Here is a 21,103-nt window from a genome sequence, read left to right on the forward strand (position 1 = left end):
CCCCTAGGCATTTGGGGACTGAATTAGGGAATGGGAATTCTGTTTCTCTCTCTTTCTCTTGATAGATAGGTATAGATATAAATATAATCCCCCTTAACTCTCCCATAAAAGAAAAACTGAAAAAAATATTTTCCAATGCAGAAGTCTCAATTTGCTGAAAGTTAATTCAGTTTTGTTTAATCAAGAGCATTCCAACAGTGTACATAATATAGAGGGCATCATCTGCACTTGTGGGTGTGGAATATGAAAATGCCATGTGCCAGCCCCACCCTGAGAGCCAGTCCAGCTCCAGCCCTTATTTGGAGGAGCTCACTGGAGAGTCAGGCCCTCTTCAGTCTGGCCCCAACTTCCTAGACTCAGTCCCATTCTGTGTTCAGTCAGGATGGTATTAATCCTAGTGAACTAGATAGAGTGAAAAGTGAAAGAGATAGAGAACTTCAGAGCATAAACGTCCATGTGACATTTTGGCCCCAATGTTGGCACCATTGCCGTGTACTCTTAGAGTTTCACTTCTCAGGCCGGGGCAACAGGTAATCCAACAAAATGACTAACAGCAGGAATTAGCTTTGAAACTCGTTATATTCCTGAGTCATGGAGTTTTAGAGCTTCAAGGGATATTTGAGATCATGTAGTTCAAAAGTAGAATACATTGGGATTGAATTTGTGTTTGGAAAATAATAATTATCTTACAGAACATGGAGTAACTATAGCCAAGTGAATGCTTTTTAATCTCTCTAAAGCAGGTTATTGATTTAAACTAGACAAAGTAGTATTAGAAAAGTGCTTTAGGAAATTGCTAGTTTAGTGTAGGCCATTATACATGTTAGAGAACTAGAAACAAAGAATTTTTTTTAATTTGTTTACTTAAAGATGAAGTTACAGAGAGGCAGAGGCAGAGAGAGAGAGAGGTCCTCCTTCCGCTGGTTCACTCCCCAATTGGCCACAACAGCCGGAGCTGCACCCATCTGAAGCCAGGAGCCAGGAGTCTCCTCCAGGTCTCCTACGTGAGTGCAGAGGCCCAAGGACTTGGACCATCTTCTACTGCTTTCCCAGGCCATAGTTGAGAGCTGGATCGGAAGTGGAGCATCTGGAAATCGAACCAGCACCTGTATGGGATGCCGGCGCCGCAGGTGGCGGTTTTACCCACTACTCCACAGCGCCAGCCCCCAAAAAAGAATTTTCTTATGAAAGACAAATTATTGTGCTGCTTGATGGCTGTTATGCTCCCATAAAAGCCATCCATTTTTCTTACTGCATCAAATACTTAAATGAAAAGACACATAAATATCCTTAACATTGAAGCTGAAAAGTTTCAAGAAATTGTTATTCCTAGAAAAAAGGAGTCTACCTGATAAGAAAAATGTCCGTAGTATGCATTTCTTCTACTTTGTCTTAATAAGATAAAAGCCTCTTATCTAATATGAACTTACACTGGGGATGAGCTGAGTGAGGTGAGATGGAACTGGGAATTAGGACCCAGGAAACTGGCCTTTGCACAGACCAGTGCAGGGAACATGATGAATCATTTGGCCTGCGAAGTTACAGTAGACTTGATTTCCTCACACTTCACACTTTCACTAAGGGACACAGTTTGTTGATGCTGTTGCCTTTGGATTTTCCATTTTTATTCGCTGTATGTAAATAAGATTAGGAGTCTCTGTATTTGGTTAACCTTTGGTCTCCTGTGTCGTGGGGGAACTAGTCTCTCAATTGTTTATTTTGCCCAGACATTGAAGCCACGATGCAGTTACAGATGTATAAACCATTATGGAATGGACTTTAAAGTTGTGATATTTTGATAACTGTCTATTAAATAATCTAGAATTTCTTGACCCTGTGTTATAGGTAAAGAAATCTTTGTCATATAGAGGATCTTCAAAAAGATTACAGAAAATGCATATTATGAAAAAATGCACGGATTTAAAAAATTGCTCCCAAATAAATTTATTTTAATTCCATTTTTCTAGGAACTTTTTGAAGTGCCCTCATATCCATACAGGTCAATTATCCCTACTCCAGAAATCCCAAAGTCTCCAAAATGTAGTGTCCAAAAAGTGTCAGATTTCAGATTAGGGGTCCTGAGCTGGTGAAGTCTATGTAAATATTCCAAAATCCAAAAACCTTCAAAATCTGCCACACTTCCAGTGCTTAGCTTTTAGGATAAGAAGTGCTCAACCTGCAGGAGGCTTAGACTCAACCTGTGTTCCTAGTTTGCTTTATTGCCCACTGAGCTATCTTACTGATCCAGTTACCAGTAATTACAAGTTTAACACAAAACAGAAGGAAATATGGTTGCTCTTAAACTTTCAGACCGGGTGAACTAAGCTTCAACAAGATACACCACAGGGTCCTCCAGGACAGGAGGAAAGAGCCATGCTGCTGGCCACACGTAGCCGCAGTGGGCACTTCCCTAAGTTAACCAGGCTGAAGAAGCCCCTTGGCTGATCACCCTGTCCTCCGTCCTGCAGTCCACCTGGAAGGCTGCTGCGGTGGAAGGATGTTTGACTGCAGAGACGTGGTCTTCGTTGTGGGCGAAGGAGAAGACCACGACATTCCGATTGGAATCGACAAAGCGCTGGAGAAAATGCAGCGGGAAGAACAGTGCATTTTATACCTCGGACCACGGTAAGGAGCATGCCAGTTCAGTACACAGGAAGGTTGTCTAAAGAACAGGGAAAGTCTCGCCTTTTCACTCAGTGTTTTGGCTTTTAGTGAAGTTAATACAGAACTGGAAACGGTTTGTTAAATCAAATTACAGTTAGTCATCAAGCAAATTAATGGGCCTTTTAATATCAAAATGGCTTGTAAGCATGTTTACTTGATTGATGTGAGTTAAGGATAGGACCCACAAACAAATTTTTTTTCTTGTTTTGTCTGCCATATTGCCACAAGAGGCACCTGTTAGTTCTTCTCTCATGTGGTTCTCCTGCAGTCTTCCCTTTTCTCTGAATTAGGCGCAGGAGGCAGCGAAACATGTGGGTGTTGGGAGGCAGAAGAAGCATTTGGATAATATAGCACCACTTGAATTTGTGCCACTTGTTTTTATCCAAATTCCCTGAATTAAAAAAAAAAAAAGTGTTCTTCCTGGATCTAAAGACAGGGGATGTGACTCATTTTTGCCTAAATTTTTTCCATAGTAGGGATACCCGTTAGCACTTCCATGCTTAGAACTATCAGACACTGATAGTCTGTCTTGTGAAAACATGATTGGTGTTATTTTTAGATCTAAAATTATACCATGACTCCAACCCTTCCATCTTGAGAAGTGGACCTCTGAGAGAAGCCAGCATGTTTTGATTCTGTTTGCATGAATTTAGTTTATTTAGTTTATCCTCTCTTTGGTTCCATGTATTTCAGATGGTAGGATTTTGAGTTACTGAGAATCTTGGTCACCTACACTTTCCAGTAGGTACTGCTGTGCCTTTCGCGTAATCGTTTGCCTTTGTGTAGCCTCTGTAGTCATCCGGAGGTGTCAGGCCCTCGCCCTAGGCCTTGATGCTTGACCACATTTCTCAGCTAACGCTTCAGCCATGCCACTGCCCGCTTGGAAATCTGTCCTAAGTGTTCTCTACCTTTAAGTCTTTAGCTTTCACTAAGGCATTTTTTATTTACTACCTTTTTTATACTTTATTCCCCTTTCTGCTACCGTAGACCCACTTTGGTGTATTTTTGTTAAAGACTTATTTATTTGAAAGTCAGAATTCACAGAGAGAGGAATGGCAGAGAGAGAGAGAGAGAGAGAGAGAGAGAGAGAGAGAGAGGTCTTCCATCCACTGGTTCACTCCCCAATTGGCCAGAACAACTAGAGCTGCGCCAATCTGAAGTCAGGAGCCAGGAGCTTCTTCCGGGTCTCCCATGTGGGTGCAGGGGCCCAAGGACTTGGGCCATCATCTACTGCTTTCCCAGGCCATAGCAGAGAGCTGGATGGAAAGTGGAGCCGCTGGGTCTTGAACCGGCGCCCATATGGGATGCTGGCGTTAACCCACTGTGCCACAGCACCAGCCCCCGTTCATTAGATTTTTTTTTTTTAACCTGAGATGGCAGTTGTGGGGGCAGATGTCTCAAGTTTAATGTCAGAGAGAAACACAAATTATCTTCACATGTATTAATGCAAATAGTTGCTGGTGAGTTTAAACCGTTCACTGTTAGACTCTTGGTAGTGGTCAGCGCTGCTCTGCAGCTTACCAGCTGTGTGCTTTCGAGCAAGCCCTGTGGTTCCCCTGTGCCTGCGCTTCCCCTCTAGCTGGAATAGCAGTGTCCACCTCACAAAGCCGTGGGAGACTAAATGAAATCATGCCCAGGAAGCACTTAGCAAAGTGCCTGGCACACACGGGCCCTCAGAACATCAGCCGTCGTTGCTGTTGTCTGGCTTTCTCTTCCGTTTCACCCTCTGGCCACAAGAAAAAGCAAATTCTGTGTTAACATATGGTAGTTTTTCAGATCTTTTCAGGAATAAAAATAGCCGATGAGTTTTCATAAATTCCTAGGTGTAAAATTTTTTCATATGCTGTAGGGATACAATTTAGCGTAGTTAGAAAGGAACATGTTATTTTCTGTGCAAGGTATCTCTGTGTTGAAGAGTCACGTAAAGTGTGTTCTGGGCAATATGAGACTGCACATGCATTGCACAACACTCTGGGTGTACGTACAAAATCCCTACAAAACAAGTGTGTTTTGAGTGCATGCTATGAATTTACTTGTTCTACTCAGATTCCCCCGTACCACAGAACATTGCATCTGCATGTTGCTATAAACACGGCTGTTGGAAACATATGTTCTTAGCATCATCTGCATTTCATTCTCCACAGAATTTCCAAAGCATTCCTTCTCTTTGACTCTGATAGACTTCTTGGCAGAATGTTCTCATAATAAGAAATCCATAAATTTTTCTCTCTGCTTATTGGGACAGTAGCTTCCTTTTTTATTGTTGTTTTGAATACTGTGGATTGATTATTTTTTTTTTTCATTTTAGGTAAAATGCAGATAGTTCTTCCTTTCTTCGTTTGCCTCCCTTTCCTTATGTTTCTGTCCTGCACCAACCCCAGGCAAAAAACACAGGCTTCCAAGAGCCATAGTGTCTAATTATGAGCCTGTGTGGGTCAAAAAACTAAACAGTTTTCTTGAGACACATGGAGTCTGAATTTAAATCCTGGTTCTGCCACTGCCTTTTTGTTTTCTCAGAAAGCTCTTCTCTCTGAGCCTCAGTTTCTTCATCTGTAAAATGGGGGCAGTTGGTTAAGAACTTATAGTACAAGTGCTTCTTTATGTACATAAAAGCTTACTAGTCATTAGTAGTGGTTACTTGTATCTCTACTCTCAAGAGACAGCTGTTAATTCAAGGGCATGAATACTGAACTCCTTCTCTCACTGTAGCTCAGCTTGTCTTCTGGTTAAGTCTTTGAATTCCGTTTGTGGTGTTTTATTTTCCAGTCTGATGCACTGTCTGCCATGGCTCTGTCTTTGTCCAGGCTCATCCAGAATGAGTCAGACGACTTTCTGTATAGGACGGAAGCCAGCATGGATTCTCCCAGAACAGTCTGGGGTGAGCACATGCCTCCGCAGAATGGTGTGCTGCACGCTTGTCCTGACAGCATCGCCTCACCGTGGCCCAGGAGGGGTTGTGGGAGTGACACCTTAGTCTTCTGCACTGTCAGTGATAACACACAGGGAGCCTTGGTGTCCCCCGCTCCCCGACATGCACACTTTCTCCCCGACACGCACACGCCACCCCTGGCCATGGAGACTCTATCTGGGAGTTCCTCAGAAGCAGGGTTTCACATCTTCGGCATTATTGCTATTTGGGGCCAGATAAATCTCGGTTGTAGGGGTGTCTTGGGCATTGTAGGGTGTTCAGCCGTGTTCCTGGCCTCTGTCCACTAGATAACAGTAGCACCCTCCTGAAATGTCTCTGAACACTGCCGGATGTCAACCCCAGTTGAAAGCTCTGGTGCACAGCAAGTGCCAGACCGTGGGTTGCGTTTGTGCCTGCCCGCTCGGACTCCAGGTGAAACACACTTTCAGTAAACACGGGCTTGGTAAGGACTCACCTCCCTGCCTGGTTTCCAGCAGGTAAGGGCTTCTGTTTATCTCCCAGATGGCAGAAATGAAATAAGAGACACACAGATCTAAGAGCTCAAAGTAGCAAACCAGGCACCACTTCCCAAATCTAGCCACTGGTAGTTATGCTTTTTGTTTCTTTGCTGAAGATACCCTTTGCCCTGCTGTTAAAACCACCGCACCCCAGTCCTACCAGCCCTCACTGTATCTCTATGCCTCCCTCTGGCTACAACTTCCATGTTCTTGTGTAACAGTGGAGGTGAGTGAGTAAGCATTGTTTCCTGAAAATCCAGGCAAAGGGTGAAGAAAGAAAGCAATGCAAGCTACCCTGGGCCCCTTGCCCCAGAGAAGATGTGCGGTGTGAGCATGGACCTGGGGCTGACATCTTCCACCACAGAACCCGGAAGTCTAGGCCTCCGAAGTTTTCTGTGACACCATTTCACAAGTCAGGGGGTGGCGTGGCTTGCAGCAGCTCTAAGAAAGTGTTTCCCAGGGAACACTTGACTAGTGCGGTGGGCATTGTTCTGAGTGCTGGGAATCCACTGAACCAGACCGGCAGCTCCGCTGGAGCTTCCAGCCTAGTAGATGTGTGTTTTAATTTGTTGAAGATCTCCAGTGATCCTTAGCCACACAGGTTCCCAGTAAGTTTTCGCATTGTACAACATGAGAGCTACAAAGCTGTAAGAGTTGTTCTGTTGATGAGGGGTTGGAGCTTGCTTGGGCTATTTGTGATTTGATATTTCTTATATTCTTGGTGATTTCCAATGTGCTTTTTGCAAATCTTAAAGATATACTCTGAGGATGTATTTCTTTCCTGATGTGTTAGCCTTTCCCCCGTTTTTGTGACCAGAAGCGATGCTATCAGAAAATGATAGCACGCTACAGGTAAAAGCTTATTAAAAACACCTCTGACAAATCCCACAAAAATTACAATGGCTGTGTCTTCTCTGTCCTTCCTGCTGATAAAGCTTAGGGGCACACTGCTAATAGCCAAATGATAGCCGTTTTATAAAAAGAACTAGATATAAAATGGAGCCGGGAAGAGGACAGAGACATTTAAAATCACATTAAGTGAGCTGTCTGGCAGAGGACAGGTGTTGCATGACACGTGACTGCAGGAGAGAAGGAACTAAATCAAGCCTGGTTTCTGAGAAAACCGCCGCAGCAATCCTTGGCACCGGATCTCCTGATCAACATCTGGTTCGTCTTCAGGGTCTCTCATGTGTGTAGCTTGCAAACGATAGCTATATGCTAATATGATGCCTCAAAATACCGAAGGAAGTGCCTGGAAATACACCAATTCTTTTAAAGTTTTATTTTTTACTCTCCATTTCAGATATGGTTTTGGAGAGGCAGGGAAGCCTAAATTTGGCATTGAACCTAATGCTGAGCTTATATATGAAGTTACACTTAAGAGCTTCGAAAAGGTGAGAAAATACCAACTTCTCTGCAATTGTGGTAGATTCCTTCTCCATCCACCCACTTCCTCTAATCAGTATCTTACGGGTGGTGTAGATAGACGGTGTTCGTTTCTGTATTGTACTTTTCATGATCCAGTTTGTGCCTTGGCTCCAATGCTGCCACTGGAGTCCGGGCCAGCTGACATAGCACAGCTGATATACAACCCAGGGAGCTCAGTGTTGTTATTTTGTTCCTATGTGTCAGCCTTTTTTTTTTTTTTCTTAACGTTTTTTGGGTAGAATCCAAGACTTGTTCCCTTATTTGTTCCTAGACTTGTTCTTTTTGTACTTTTTTCCTGGGTTGAGGACAAAAAGGTTCACGTTCTGCCAAGCAGTTCCTTGGGGGAGTGGGGCGCAGCTCTCCAGCGCTGAACGGACTGTACCTTCACAGGAGTCACGAAGAGGCCTGCACTGCAACTCCCAGTTACAATCCCAGTTGCAGGGCCTCAGGGCCACCAGGCTGTGTGACCAGGGACTTAGGAAAGAAGCCTGTTAGTCATGGCTCTTTTTATACCTGTCCAAGTGGAGAAGAGAGAGAATTTGTCCACTGCCCTGGGCTCCAGAAACCCCCTTGAACATATTTCCATCTCCCCCCACCCCACCCCCCTGCCGGAGGCTGCCAACCGCAGATTGCCTGGACAGACACGTAGCATGTGCCAGAGCGAGCCTCGCGGCCGTCCCAGCTGCCGCCGCCAGCACACCATAGCTGCACTCGAGGGCAGCCTTTTGGGTTCCTTGTTTATTCCTGCACGGCGCTGCCTCCGTGTTCTGGACATTAAGCTGTCACTGCAGCTGTGGCCTTGTATGTTTTATTAGAAAGGAAACTCTTGTCCTGGGGCCATAACACCAGGGCTAAGAAAGTGAGGGGAGGACACTTTGGGATTCCCTCCCCCAGGGATGTTCCTCACTGTACCCCCCTGCTTCCTGTTCCCCCAAATAAACACATGCTCCTGCCACACCCAGCCGTCCTGCTGTCTGCCCTGTGCTGAAGGCCCTGTAGTGTGCAGTCGCTCAGACCCGAGCTCTGCACAGTGCACAGAGTAACCCCTTCCCTCCCGTGGCCCAGTGGGCACCGCTTATTTGGCAGATTCTCCCTGGGGATTGCTCCAGCGAGCTGTGCTCAGTCACCACCACTTGATGGGGTGTGTGAAACCAAGCGAAGGGTGGGATAGTGTTTGGGGCAGTGTGATTGAATTCTCTGCCTTGTAGGACTAAGAATACATTTATACTCTGTAAAGGTTGAAGCCACTATAAAAACTGCAAAGGGCCCCTGCTCACTAGGTTTTTAAATAATTAAGCTAAATTGTTAGGAAGCAACATGGATCTAGGCTAGTATCCTTCCCATTATTCATCCAGGAAAAGCTGGAGTGGGAGAGCTGTGACACCAAGAACACATGCTGATTATGGAATAGAGAAAATTTCACAGCTACCGTCTTAAACTTGGTGATGTGTGTGCTGTAGCTAGCACCAACCATGCCCCTTGTCACTTTTCCTAAGGACTCCAGATTGCTCTGTTGGCTTTTATGATCCTTTAAATGCAGCCGTTCACGTGGGCAGTGCGGTTGTTTCTGGACTGTATCTGTGATGGTGGCGAATAATAATACACATGATATACACGAGCAGATGATGACGTCACTTATCCACAACCCTGAAGTGATATTTTTGCATGAGCTTTTCCCTCCCGGTGGTGTTTCCTTGAAATCCCCCAAGTACACACCCACAAGTCACTACAGCTTCAAGGCTTTAGTATACCTGGTGGTCTCAGTGAGGAGACGGTGACACGACCTAGAATTTGGAATCCCCTACAGGACTAAACCATCATGACCGACTATCGTAGTGTTCTCATATTAGAGTTGAAAACTGAAGCTTGAGAGAAACAGCTTTGTGGAGTGAGAGCAGCTTCGAGGCGAGGCCTGCAGGTCTGCCACAGGGGACCCCGGCTTTCCCGGGGTGGCCTCACTGTAGTTCTAAAGACACACTCTTCAGCTGTGCTCAGCAGTTCATGTTCCTCACTGTGATTCTGCCTGCTCCACCCCCGGGGCGACATGGGTCAGCAAAGTGCGTCCTGCACGGGCAGAGCAGCACCTGGCAGCGGCCCTGGGAGTCTCAGCCAACCCTCTAGAAGTCGCTGCTGTTTGTTCTGTTGGCATCACGTGATGCTTTTCCTTCTGTGTTCATCTAACCATTGTCCCGAATTTACACGCAGGCCAAAGAATCCTGGGAGATGGATACCAAAGAAAAGTTGGAGCAGGCTGCCATTGTCAAAGAGAAGGGAACTGTGTACTTCAAGGTGTGTGAGCCCTTGTATAACCCCGTCCATCGCAAAGAAGTCCCCTGAAGTGTCAGTAATTGTGCTGATAATTCCCTGCTCTGAATTCTATCAGCACCCTTCTTTTAACAGGAAGCCTGAGGTTTTACAAGTCTGTCATTTTCACTATTACAAAAAATTAAAAAGAATTAATGTGAAAAGGAGAATACAAACACGGTTTTACACGCTCTCCGCTAGATTCTAACCTCCCACCTTCCACTGCATGGCTCAAGGCCTAGAGCATCATGGTTGGGAACATAGATTTCACTCAACAAGTGTGTGTGGAATGAAAGAAGAATGATAGGGTAATTGTTATCAAGAAATAGAACTCACCCGTAGGTAAGTTTCACATCATTGTCCTTTCCGTTGTCTCAGTGATACTAGGGCACGTAACAAAAGCCAGAGAACATGCACAGATTTCCAAAGAAGCCGACTTGACTCTAACGGCCAAGACAGTCCATGCATCTAAGGCATCTTCAGAGGTTCCTGAACGATACTCATCATCAGTTCTTCTCACGAGCCCTTTCTCAGAGTGGATGTTTAGCCTAAACAGTTAAGACGCCTGTGTCACACATGGGCGTGCCTGGATTTAAGTCCTAGCTCCAGTTCCTGACTCCTGACTTCCCCCTAATGCAGATGCTGGGGGGCAGTAGTGATGGCTCAAGTGACTGGGTTCCTGCCACCCCTGTGGGGGACCTGGGTTGTGTTTCCTGTTCCTGGCTCCAAGCCTGGCCCAGCCCCAGCCATGGTAGGCATTTGGGGAAGGAACCAGTGGATGGGGGAGCACTCACTCACTTTCTCTGTTTCGCTCTCCTTCTCAAATGAATATATTTTAAAAGGTGTTTCTTTTGTCTTTATTATCATTTTATTTAAAAGACAGACAGTGAGTCTGCTGGTTCATTCCCCAAATGCCCACAACCACCAGGGCTGGGTCAGACTGAAGCTAGGAGTAAGGAGCTTGATCTCAGTTTCCCCTGTGAGTGACAGGGACACAAGTACTTGCGCTATCACCTGTTGCCTCCCAGGGTGTAGAGTAGTCAGGACTCAAGCCAGGCGCCCCAGGACAGGTTGTGGATGGCGCAAGCAATGTGTTATAGGCCCACCCTGCAGCACATTCTTGCAGTGTGTAGGAATGTGATGCTTTGTCACATAGATCTTAAACCCCTACATACGAGGAAAAGGAAAGATTGTTTTATGTGATTCTGACTAGAGTGCCCTACCCAGTGCTTCTCCACCCCGAAATGTATACTTTTGTTTGTTTGTTTTTTGTTTTGTTTTGTTTTGTTTTGTTTTGTTGACAGGCAGAGTGGACAGTGAGAGAGAGAGACAGAAAGGTCTTCCTTTTGCCGTTGGTTCACCCTCCAATGGCCGCCACGGCCGGCGCACCACGCTGATCCAAAGCCAGGAGCCAGGTGCTTCTCCTGGTCTCCCATGTGGGTGCAGGGCCCAAGCACTTGGGCCATCCTCCACTGCCATCCCGGGCCACAGCAGAGAGCTGGACTGGAAAGAGGGGCAACCGGGACAGAATCCGGCACCCCGACCGGGACTAGAACCCTGTGTGCCGGCGCCACAGGCGGAAGATCAGCCTATTGAGCCTCGGCGCCGGCCAAAATGTATGCTTTTATACGTTCTCCCTGTCCAGCAGAGTGGACTGAGTGATGAGGATCAGGCAGTGAATGGGAATTTTGTCAAGGCTTCTTTCTATTCTTGCCCCTGAGAGCCATGAACAGCAATGAGATGCCGGTTTTCAGCCATGCAAGGCAGTGATGCACAAATAGACCTCAGGGTGTCTTTGTGGAACTTCCGCTCTGAAAGACGCTGTACAGTTCACAACCTTGTCCTGTAGGGCGTGGAGGCAGTGTGAAGCCAAAGGAGAGAGAAGTAGGTGAAATGTACAATCAGTGCGAAATCGGCATGGACAGAGCAAAGTGTGTGGTTCTGTTTTTCATGCTTTGAGCTGAACCCCCCTATCAGGACATAAAATCAATTTGGTGAAATGTGTAATAAATTTTGTTTCATAAAACTTTCATTTATTGAGTATGAGTGGGTACTGGGCTGCAGTTTAAAACGTTTCTTACTGTGGGTTGTAGTCAGACATTTTAATTTAATTAAACCTATAGGTTTAAAGAATATAGAATTATTTATATATTCATATTTGCTTCTATATAATTGTTAAATATGCTGAAATAATGCATGGATTACCAGAAACCGTGGGGAATTTTGGAAAACTGGCTCTATTGCTATTTAGATGATTTAAGGTCAGTTAAAAGGGTCCCAAGAGGTTTTATTTTCATGTCAAAAGTGAAAGAATTAGACTAGATGATCCCCAAGTTTCTTTCCAGCTCTAAATTTCTCTTAAATTTCAAAACTCATGAGAGCAAGACTTGTTTTTTTTTTAAAAAAAAATTCTAAAAGAAATAGATACTTCTAAACTATTCAAGTAACATTCCAGATGGGTTATTTGTATACTCAAATGCACAATACATTACAATAAAAAAGAAAGTTTCCATCAAATTCCGTAAGACCTTAGGTCCCGACTGTCTCCTGTGTTTCTGGAGCCGTGTACCGTATAGCAGTTACCATTGGTGAAGGGCCCCATACACAGCCCTGGTGCCAGCAGTTCTAATGCAGCCGAACAATTCCTAGTGACTGTGACCATTTTAAAGTTACAGTGCAATACTTTTCCCATACTGTGATGCCAGCCCACTGTGCTACTGCCATGGGAGAGTGCTTTTAGTGAAAATAAATAATTGTGTTGCTGGCTCATGTATCTACTGTGCTATACTTTTATCATTGTTTTAGCATATACACCTTCAACTTATAAAAAAAATAAAAGTTTACCATAGAACAGCCTCAGCAGGTCTCTCAGGAAGAGACGGCAGCTCCACGTGGAAGTTGATGATACAAGATGAGGAAGTTACAGTCCTGACCCTGTGCAGGCCTACACTACTGTGTGTGTCTGTGTCAGGTTATAGCAAAAAAATCGAAAAAGCTTATAGAGTAAGGATATAAAGAAAAAATATTTTCATACTGCTACCCTGTGTGTTTGGATTTTAACCAAAATGTTATTACAAAAGAGTCAAAATATTTTTAAATTTTTTCAAGTTTATAAAGTAAAAAAGCTACAGTCAGCTAAGGTTAATTTATTATTGAAGAAAGAAAAATATTCTTACAAGTTTAGTGCAGCATGAGTGTCCAATGTGTGTAACGTCTGCCTCTGTGAACAGCAATGTCCTTGGCCTTCACAATCGCTCACTCACTCCCCTGAGCCACTTCCAGTCCTGTAAACTGCCCTGGGCAGGTGCACCGTTTACCTTGTAGGCAGTATTTTCACCGTGGTTTTTCTATGCTTAGATATACATAGAAGCACAAAGACTTACATTGTGTTACAGTTCCCAGGAGTGCAGAAACTGGCTGTCAGGTTTGCAGCCTAGGAGCTGCGTGGACACACCATATCATCTGGATGTGTGATAGGCTCTACCATGCAGGTTCCTGGAAGAATTCGCACAGGATAAAATTAACCAACAGCACATTTCTCAAAGCACCTCCTCACCAATAAGTGATGCATAACCATAATTTATGTTTCCCAAAACTTCTAGATGGAACTGTATCTGTTTGGGAGGTTTGAGGTTATCGGCATTTGACTAAAATTTTATCAGCTCAGGATAATAAAACAACTCATCTAACCAGAAGCTCTAATTGGCTGCTGATGGTCCAGAGAATATTACTGGTAACAAAGTAGTATCACCAGCCCATGTGTCCTAAAGCTGTGTGGCTGTGTCCTGGGAGCCCCAGGGAGCAGTCCACAGCAGAAAGCAGTGCTTAGGTGTCTGTACGTGACTTAACGTTGGTGCTTAATAGCGTCACAACTGCAACCGTGGTTTGTGCATTTCTTAACGTCGTGAGCCTTCCTAAAGTTACCGCTGGATCGGCATGCACACATATGGAACAAATTATTTTTAACATGCAATTTGATAGACGAAGTCTTTCAAAACATTAGTCCACTGGGGAAAAATTAATGAAAGGTTCAAAACCACTGACCTAAGACTTTTCTCCCAGAATGTCTCTGAACATTTTGTACCACTGAAAACTTCCCTGGAGGCACCTTCCTAATTATAGGTAAAAGATCCTAGCCTTTACTGTAAGACTTCAAGTTGGTTGGTAGATAGCTTCCTGTGCACATTCCCTTCTCTCTTCAACCTCAAGGCAGGTTCAAATCTGCCACACTGCCCTCCTGGGCCTCATCTTTCCAGGGTATTTGACCTGGCACGTTGTATACACGCACAGAGTCCAGATGTGTGGGTGAGAACAGAGATGGGCCAGACTGAAAAATCTATAGTTCATGCCATTTGCACAGCGGAGTTCCCTCTCCCCTGACCTGTCACCTTGGTTTATATCTAACGGGCAAGTCTCTCTCTCTGGTAAGACTGAAGGTGCTCAGCTTTTAAATGGGAATGCTTGTGCTGTACAGCCTGCAAAGTCTTCTTGTCAACCTCTGAACACTGCAAAGAAAAATACTAGAGGACTCTCTTCCATTTAATTATTCGGAGAATTATTCGGAGAATAATTAAGTGCAAGTAACAGCATGATACCATGCCAGGCATTGTGCAAGCCGGTTAAACAGACATTGATTTTTGCCCTTGGAGCTGACAGGATCTGCAGGACGAGAAAAAGCATTAGCTGTCACACCTGGTTAGTGCTGGGCTTCTCTGACTTGGCTGGAGGTTGAGGAGCCTGAGGACTCTGGTGATGTGGGGTTGGTGCGCCCCCTTGTGCTCCTCTCGGAAGAAAGCGTTTCTAAAGCAAGCTGCTTAACCGTGTTGATTCTGCCAGCCAACCGTTTTCAGACAAACCAGTTGTCCTGGTTTGATCCAGGCTAGCAGTAATGCAGTTTAGAAACAAGTCATCTATGACTCTAGGAACTGGGGTTAAGAAAAACTCATAAACAGAACTCACTCCCTCTAGTTTTTTCTTCTTTCTTTCAGTGCAGGATGTTCAACCTTGACATTACTGACCTTTAGGGCCAGGTAACCCTCTGTCGTGGGGCTGTCCCGGATGCTTAGGCTGTTTGGCAGCCGCGCTGGTCTCGACCCGCTGGATGCCAGCAGCCTTGCCCACCACCCAGGTGTGACGACTGCCCTTCGGGGAGTGCAAACTCACCCGCAGCTGAGCACTGTGCTCTCTGTAACTCGGGAAGGATACTGAAAAACCCCCTTAATAGCAGGTAAATTTTTGATAAGTGAAAGAGCTCTTTAAAAACCCAAATGCTCTCTAAATGCAGAGGCACTGTTAAATCTGTTACAGTTTCTTTGCCAGCTCCCCCAGAAGAGGTAAGTGGTGAGCCCTCGGCCTCTTTCCTCACTAGCGCTGGTTTCCCGTCCCTGGAACACTATATTGAGAGAGGCTCAGAAAAGCCCATTGAGGGCGAGAGCAAGACACAAGACCTGGCAGGCGACATGCCAGCCAGCACCTTTCATTTCTACCTGCCCCTACATTTTTATTCTCAGCGACAGAAGTTTTAATCCCATAGCTGTGGTCCTGGGGCTTTAGTTTACTCATTCTTTGTGCTGAGTCATGCCTATAGCAGAAAGGAGAGACATATTGCTCAGCTTCAGAGAGCTTATGATCCAGGGAGAGAAGAGGGAGTGGCAAGAAGAAAATGCTAGCCCCTGAAGCTGGGGAGGATTTTATTCTTCTGTTTTGGGCACTATAAAAAGAATGAGAGGTAGGTCTAAGGCTATGACAAAACACAAGTATTAGCTCAATGTGTTCAGCTACTATAACCAAATGCCATAGACAGGGTGGCTTAAATATCAGGAATCTACTCCTCACAGTTCTTCAGACTGGAAGTCCAAGATCAAGGAGCCAGCTTAGGGGCTAGTGTTGTGCTGTAGCGGGTAAAGCCGGTTTGAGTCCCAGCTGCTCCACTTCTGATCCAGCTCCCTGATACTGGCCTGGGGAAAGCAGCGGAAGATGGTCCAAGTGCTTGGGACCCTGTCGCCCGTGTGGGAATCCTGGAAGAAACTCCTGGGTCCTGCCTTCCGATCAGCTCAGCTCCAGCCATTGCAGCCATTTGGGGAGTGAACCAACGAATGGAAGAACTCTCTCTCTGTCTCCCTCTGTCTATAGCTCTGCCTTTCAAGTAAATTAGTAAAACCTTTAGGGGGACCGGTGCCACAGCTCAATAGGCTAATCCTCTGCCTGTGGCTCCGGCACCCCAGGGTTCTAGTGCCGGTCAGGGCGCCGGATGCTGTCCCGGTTGCCCCTCTTCCAGGCCAGCTCTCTGCTGTGGCCCGGGATGGCAGTGGAGGATGGCCCAGGTCCTTGGGCCTTGCACCCACATGGGAGACCAGGAGAAGCACCTGGCTCCTGGCTTCAGATCAGCATGATGCACTGGCCGTGGTGGCCATTGGAGGGTGAACGAACGGCAAAAGGAAGACCTTTCTCTCTCTCTCTCACTGTCTAACTCTGCCTGTCCCAAAAAAAAAAAAAAAAAAAAAAAAAAACTTTAGGGGGAAAAAAATGAGCCAGCACAGTCAGTATCTGGTGAGGGCCCCCTTCTGCTCTGTCCTTAACGTGGCCTGTCTTTGGGTACTTGTAGGTGAAAAGACAAGAAGTAAGTTCTCTGTTGTCTCTTCTTATAAGAACATTAATCCAAAAAAACACCTTAATCCCTCTGAGGGGGGTGCTCATCTAAACCTAATCACTGGAGCCAGTGTTTAGCATGGCAGTGGAGATGCTGCTTCAGACACCCTCATCCTGTATCAGATTGCCTGGTTTCCAGTCCCATCTCTGCTCCTAATCTAGCTCCCTGCTAATGAGCACCCTGGGAGGCGGCAGGTGATGGCTGAAGGACTTGGGTACATGTCACTCACGTGGGCGACCGGGACTGAGTTCCTGGATCCCAGATTCACCTCTGGCCCAGCACCAGTTGTTGCAGGCACTTGGGGAGTGAGCCATTGGATAGGAGATATCTGTCTGTCTGTCTCTCTCTCTCTCTCTGCTTTTCAAATAAGTAAATAAAAATTTAAAATAACTTAATTACTACCCAAAAGCCCCACCTCCAAATTCCATCACACTGTGAGTTAGAGCTTCAACATGTGAACTTGGAGTGGCAGATACAGTTCATCCATAGTAAATAAACTTTCCTCAAGAACTTCAGCATTTATAATGAAAGGGTCTGGTTTTATATATTTTATTTAAAATTGGTTTATTGAAAGGCAGACAGGGGGAGGGAAAGAGAGAGATCTTTTGTCTGCTGGATCACTCCCCACATGGCCTCAATACCAGGTCTGGGCCAGCCCAAAGCCAGGAGCTCTGTCCTGGTGTTCCATGTAGGTGGCAGGGGACCAAGCACTTGGGCCATCACCCACTGCATTCCCAGGTGCGTTAGTAGGAAACTGGATTGGAAATGGAGCAGCCAGGACTCGAACCAGCGCTCCAGTGTGGGGTGCCGGCACTGCATGTGGCAGCTTCACCTGCGGCACCACCACGGCAGCCCTCGGTTTCACGTTCTTACAGATGATCTACGTCACGAATTTCTGAGACAGGATCATCGACGGATGGCGTGCCTGCCCTCCTCTTGTCTTCCTGCAGCAAAGCTGATGAGCTGCGAGACTCTTACCCTCCTAACCAAGTGACCGCTCAGACCCAGGCCCTCTGCTTGGAACAGGTCTGCCCGTCTCATCACCAGAAAGCAGCATCAGGGTTTCCTTTCTGCAGGCACAGCTCGTGTCCTTTGCGACAGGAGTATTCTAGACCCGCTCTGTGCATTTCCTGTCCGTCCCTGGGTGAGGACTGCCTTGTGTGGGGAGACGGCCGCGTGGTTAGGTGCGTTCTCTGCTTGGCTGTACTGGAAGCCGTGCTGGTTCAGTGTTCATCACCTAAACACAGGCGTTAACGTCCTGACGTGACGGGTGGGGCTGCTCTCCTGCCATCCGGGCAGGTGTGTCATCTGTGTTTGAGAGCTGACAGCCACCTCCTGAAACGGGAGCCCTCGCCTGTCCTCCCAGTTTGTGTGTTTATCAACGGCCACTTTGATTCATCTCACGATGAAAGTAAACACATCGGCTCTGCCTCCTGAGTTTCTTGTTTAGAACCTCCACGGCCTGTTTCCGGAAGTGAAGTGCTTGCAGGCCCAGCCACACCCCCTGTATGTGTACTGTCTGGAGACGCTTCTGCTCTACAAATGACAGAGCTGAGTATTTGCACCTGACAACGATTTTGAGAACTGAGAGTTGCTGTGTTTGGGATGGGAACGTGTCAGAATCTGGTGTTCACTATGCAATGCTTAAAGTCAGGTGAAGACAGAGAAGTGACCTCCGCTCCAAAGTGCTCGCTCTCCTCTGCAAAGGCTAATGCACATTAGCACCAAAGCTGGGAGCCCAGAGCCTGGTGCCCACCTGCCGGCCACTGAGGACCGGCGCTGGGCAGTGCCTGAGCAAGTCCTGCACCGGCTCCTGGGCTATTGGGCCTTCCAAGGGGGTGGGAAAGGGCAGGAAGAAATGCGCATTCCAGGTCCACACAAGGGGTGGTTTTGATCGGAGGCCTTGGTTTTCCAAGGCAGGACTGTGCTTATGCGACTTCTGTTCAGCGTGTAAGCGCAGCAAGTACTGAACAGCTTCTCTCTCCTAGGGAGGCAAGTACATGCAGGCGGTGATTCAGTATGGGAAGATAGTGTCCTGGCTAGAGATGGAGTATGGCTTATCAGAAAAGGAATCGAAAGCTTCGGAGTCGTTTCTGCTCGCCGCCTTTCTGAATCTGGCCATGTGCTACCTGAAGCTCCGAGAGTACGCCAAAGCTGTTGAATGTTGCGATAAGGTAAGAAGCAGAGGAGAGGTGCACTTTAGACCTCGAGCGTCTTTCAGGAGTGTCACCCCACTTCTCAGCCAAAGGTTGGAAAGTTTCTCATTTTGCTTCGTTTGTTTGTTTGGGATTGTTTATTTCTCCGTATCAATTGGGAAATTCAGAAAGATTCTTAGCACAGACTTTGCTGGTACCTAAATTATCATAATTCATTATGAATAAAAGTTTTGATAAAGGTGCAGATGTGGGACACCAACATCCCATGTCGAGTGCCACTTTGGGTCCCAGGTGCTCTGCTTCTGGTCCAGCTTCCTGTTAATGGACCTGGGAAAGCAGCAGATGATGGTCCAAGTGCTTGGGTCACCACCACCCGCGTGGGAGACCCAGATGGAGTTCCTAACTTCAGGCTTCAGCCTTGCCCAGCCCCAGCTGTTGCAGGCATTTAGGGAGTAAACTAGCTAATAGAAAATCTCTATCTCTCTGCCTTTCAAACAAATAAATATTTATCAAATTAAACATATAACACCTCAGTTTCTGTGGGGAGCAACTCAGACTAGACTAAGTTACTGGAATTAAGACTTATTCTATGCATCTGCTCTCCCACAATATGGCGCTGGGAGAGGAGGAAACAGCTTCTACACAGCTGCCTCCAGTTCAACCAATAAACTGTAGGACCTGCTCCTGATTGGAGAAGAGCAGCGTACTCGGTGTGTGGGTAGCAGAGTTGGGATTGGTGGAAGAGGACTATAAAGGACGAGAGAGACAACATGCACCAGGAACATCTAAGAGGAACATCTATCTGAAGAAACACCTGAGAGCCGGCCGGCGGAAGTGGGGAAAGTGGCAGGGGGAACCGCCCTTCCAACCCGGGAAGAACCAGCAGCAAACCCGGGGAGGGCCGAGCAGACAAAAGAACAGTGCAGGGTCCTGTGTCGTTCCTCCACGAAGAGGGGGAGCGACAAGTTTCAGTTTAAGAAGAGCAGATTTAACTTAAAATTTTCAGGACTTGGCCGGCGCCGTGGCTCACTAGGCTAATCCTCCGCCTTCCGGCGCCGGCACACCAGGTTCTAGTCCCAGTCGGGGCGCCGGGTTCTTTCCTGGTTGCCCCTCTTCCAGGCCAGTTCTTTGCTATGGCCTGGGAGTGCAATGGAGGATGGCCCAAGTGCTTGGGCCCTGCACCCCATGGGAGACCAGGAAAAGCACCTGGCTCCTGGCTTTGGATCAGCGTGATGCGCCGGCCTCAGCGCGCCGGCCGTGGTGGCCATTGGAGGGTGAACCAACGCAAAGGAAGACCTCTCTCTCTCTCTCTCTCTCTCTCACTGTCCACTCTGCCTGTCAAAAAAAATTTTTTTTTCAGGACTTTTGTTTTGTTTTGTTTTGTTTTGTTTGACAGGCAGAGTGGACAGTGAGAGAGAGAGACAGAGAGAAAGGTCTTCCTTTGCCGTTGGTTCACCCTCCAATGGCCGCCGCGGCCGGCACGCTGCGGCCGGCGCACCGCGCTGATCCGATGGCAGGAGCCAGGAGCCAGGTGCTTTTCCTGGTCTCCCATGGCGTGCAGGGCCCAAGCACCTGGGCCATCCTCCACTGCACTCCCTGGCCACAGCAGAGAGCTGGCCTGGAAGAGGGGCAACCGGGACAGAATCCGGCGCCCCGACCGGGACTAGAACCCGGTGTGCCGGCACCGCAAGGCGGAGGATTAGCCTAGTGAGCCGCGGCGCCGGCCTTGTTTTGTTTTTTGAGACCCAGTGAGAAAGAACTCGTATCTGTTGTTCACTCCTCAAATGCCGCATCAGCCAGGGCTGGGCCAGAGGTGAAGCTGGGAGGCAGGAACCCAGGTCTTCCATGTGGGTGGCAGGACCCAAGTGCTTGAGCCATCACATTGCCTCCTGGGCTCTACATTAGCAGGAAGCTGACGTCAGGAACCAGAGCTGGGTAGCAAGCCCAGGCACTGCGGTGTGGGACAGGGGCATCTCAACCAGTGTCTTAGCCGCTGGGCCAGGTGCCTGCCTCTTTCACATACCAGCTGCAGCTCTCCTGTACAGAATATATACAAGCTAGTTTCTAGCATAATCCTGCTTATCCACTGATTAAGAATGCACATAAGTCATGTGTGTCGCTCCCCCTCTTCGTGGAGGAACGACACAGGACCCTGCGCTGTTCTTTCGTCTGCTCGGCCCTCCCCGGGTTTGCTGCTGGTTCTTCCCGGGTTGGCTACTATCCCTTCCACCTCCGTGGAAGGGCAGTTCCCCCTGGCCGCATTCCCCACTTCCGCAGGGGAGCGGCACACCGCCGGCCGGCTCGTCTCGGGGGCTGCACGGGTGTTCTTTCAGCTAGATGTTCCCCATAGATGTTTCTGGTGCATGCCGTCTCTCTCCTCCTTTATGGTCCTCCTCCGCCAATCCCAACTCGGCCGCCCCCACGCCGAGTACGCTGCTCTCCAATCAGGAGCAAGTCCTACAGTTAATTGGTTGAA

General features: G+C 47.2%; 1 protein-coding gene across 4 annotated transcripts in view; it reads left to right on the top strand.

The window, feature by feature from the left end:
- FKBP5 (FKBP prolyl isomerase 5) overlaps positions 1–21,103 on the top strand; it is a 133,487-nt gene that overhangs the window by 103,914 nt on the left and 8,470 nt on the right. For 3 of the 4 annotated variants that reach the window (XM_008262824.4, XM_002714639.5, XM_070074154.1), the window contains 4 exons: positions 2,469–2,625; positions 7,394–7,484; positions 9,724–9,807; positions 18,460–18,645. In XM_008262824.4, the coding sequence (XP_008261046.1) occupies positions 2,469–2,625; positions 7,394–7,484; positions 9,724–9,807; positions 18,460–18,645 (518 nt within the window). The remainder of the gene's footprint in view (positions 1–2,468; positions 2,626–7,393; positions 7,485–9,723; positions 9,808–18,459; positions 18,646–21,103) is intronic. The other variant, XR_011388695.1, reaches the window with a different exon arrangement.

This window comes from Oryctolagus cuniculus, chromosome 5 (genome assembly GCF_964237555.1).
Source record: "Oryctolagus cuniculus chromosome 5, mOryCun1.1, whole genome shotgun sequence".
Classification (NCBI taxonomy): Eukaryota; Metazoa; Chordata; class Mammalia; order Lagomorpha; family Leporidae; genus Oryctolagus; species Oryctolagus cuniculus.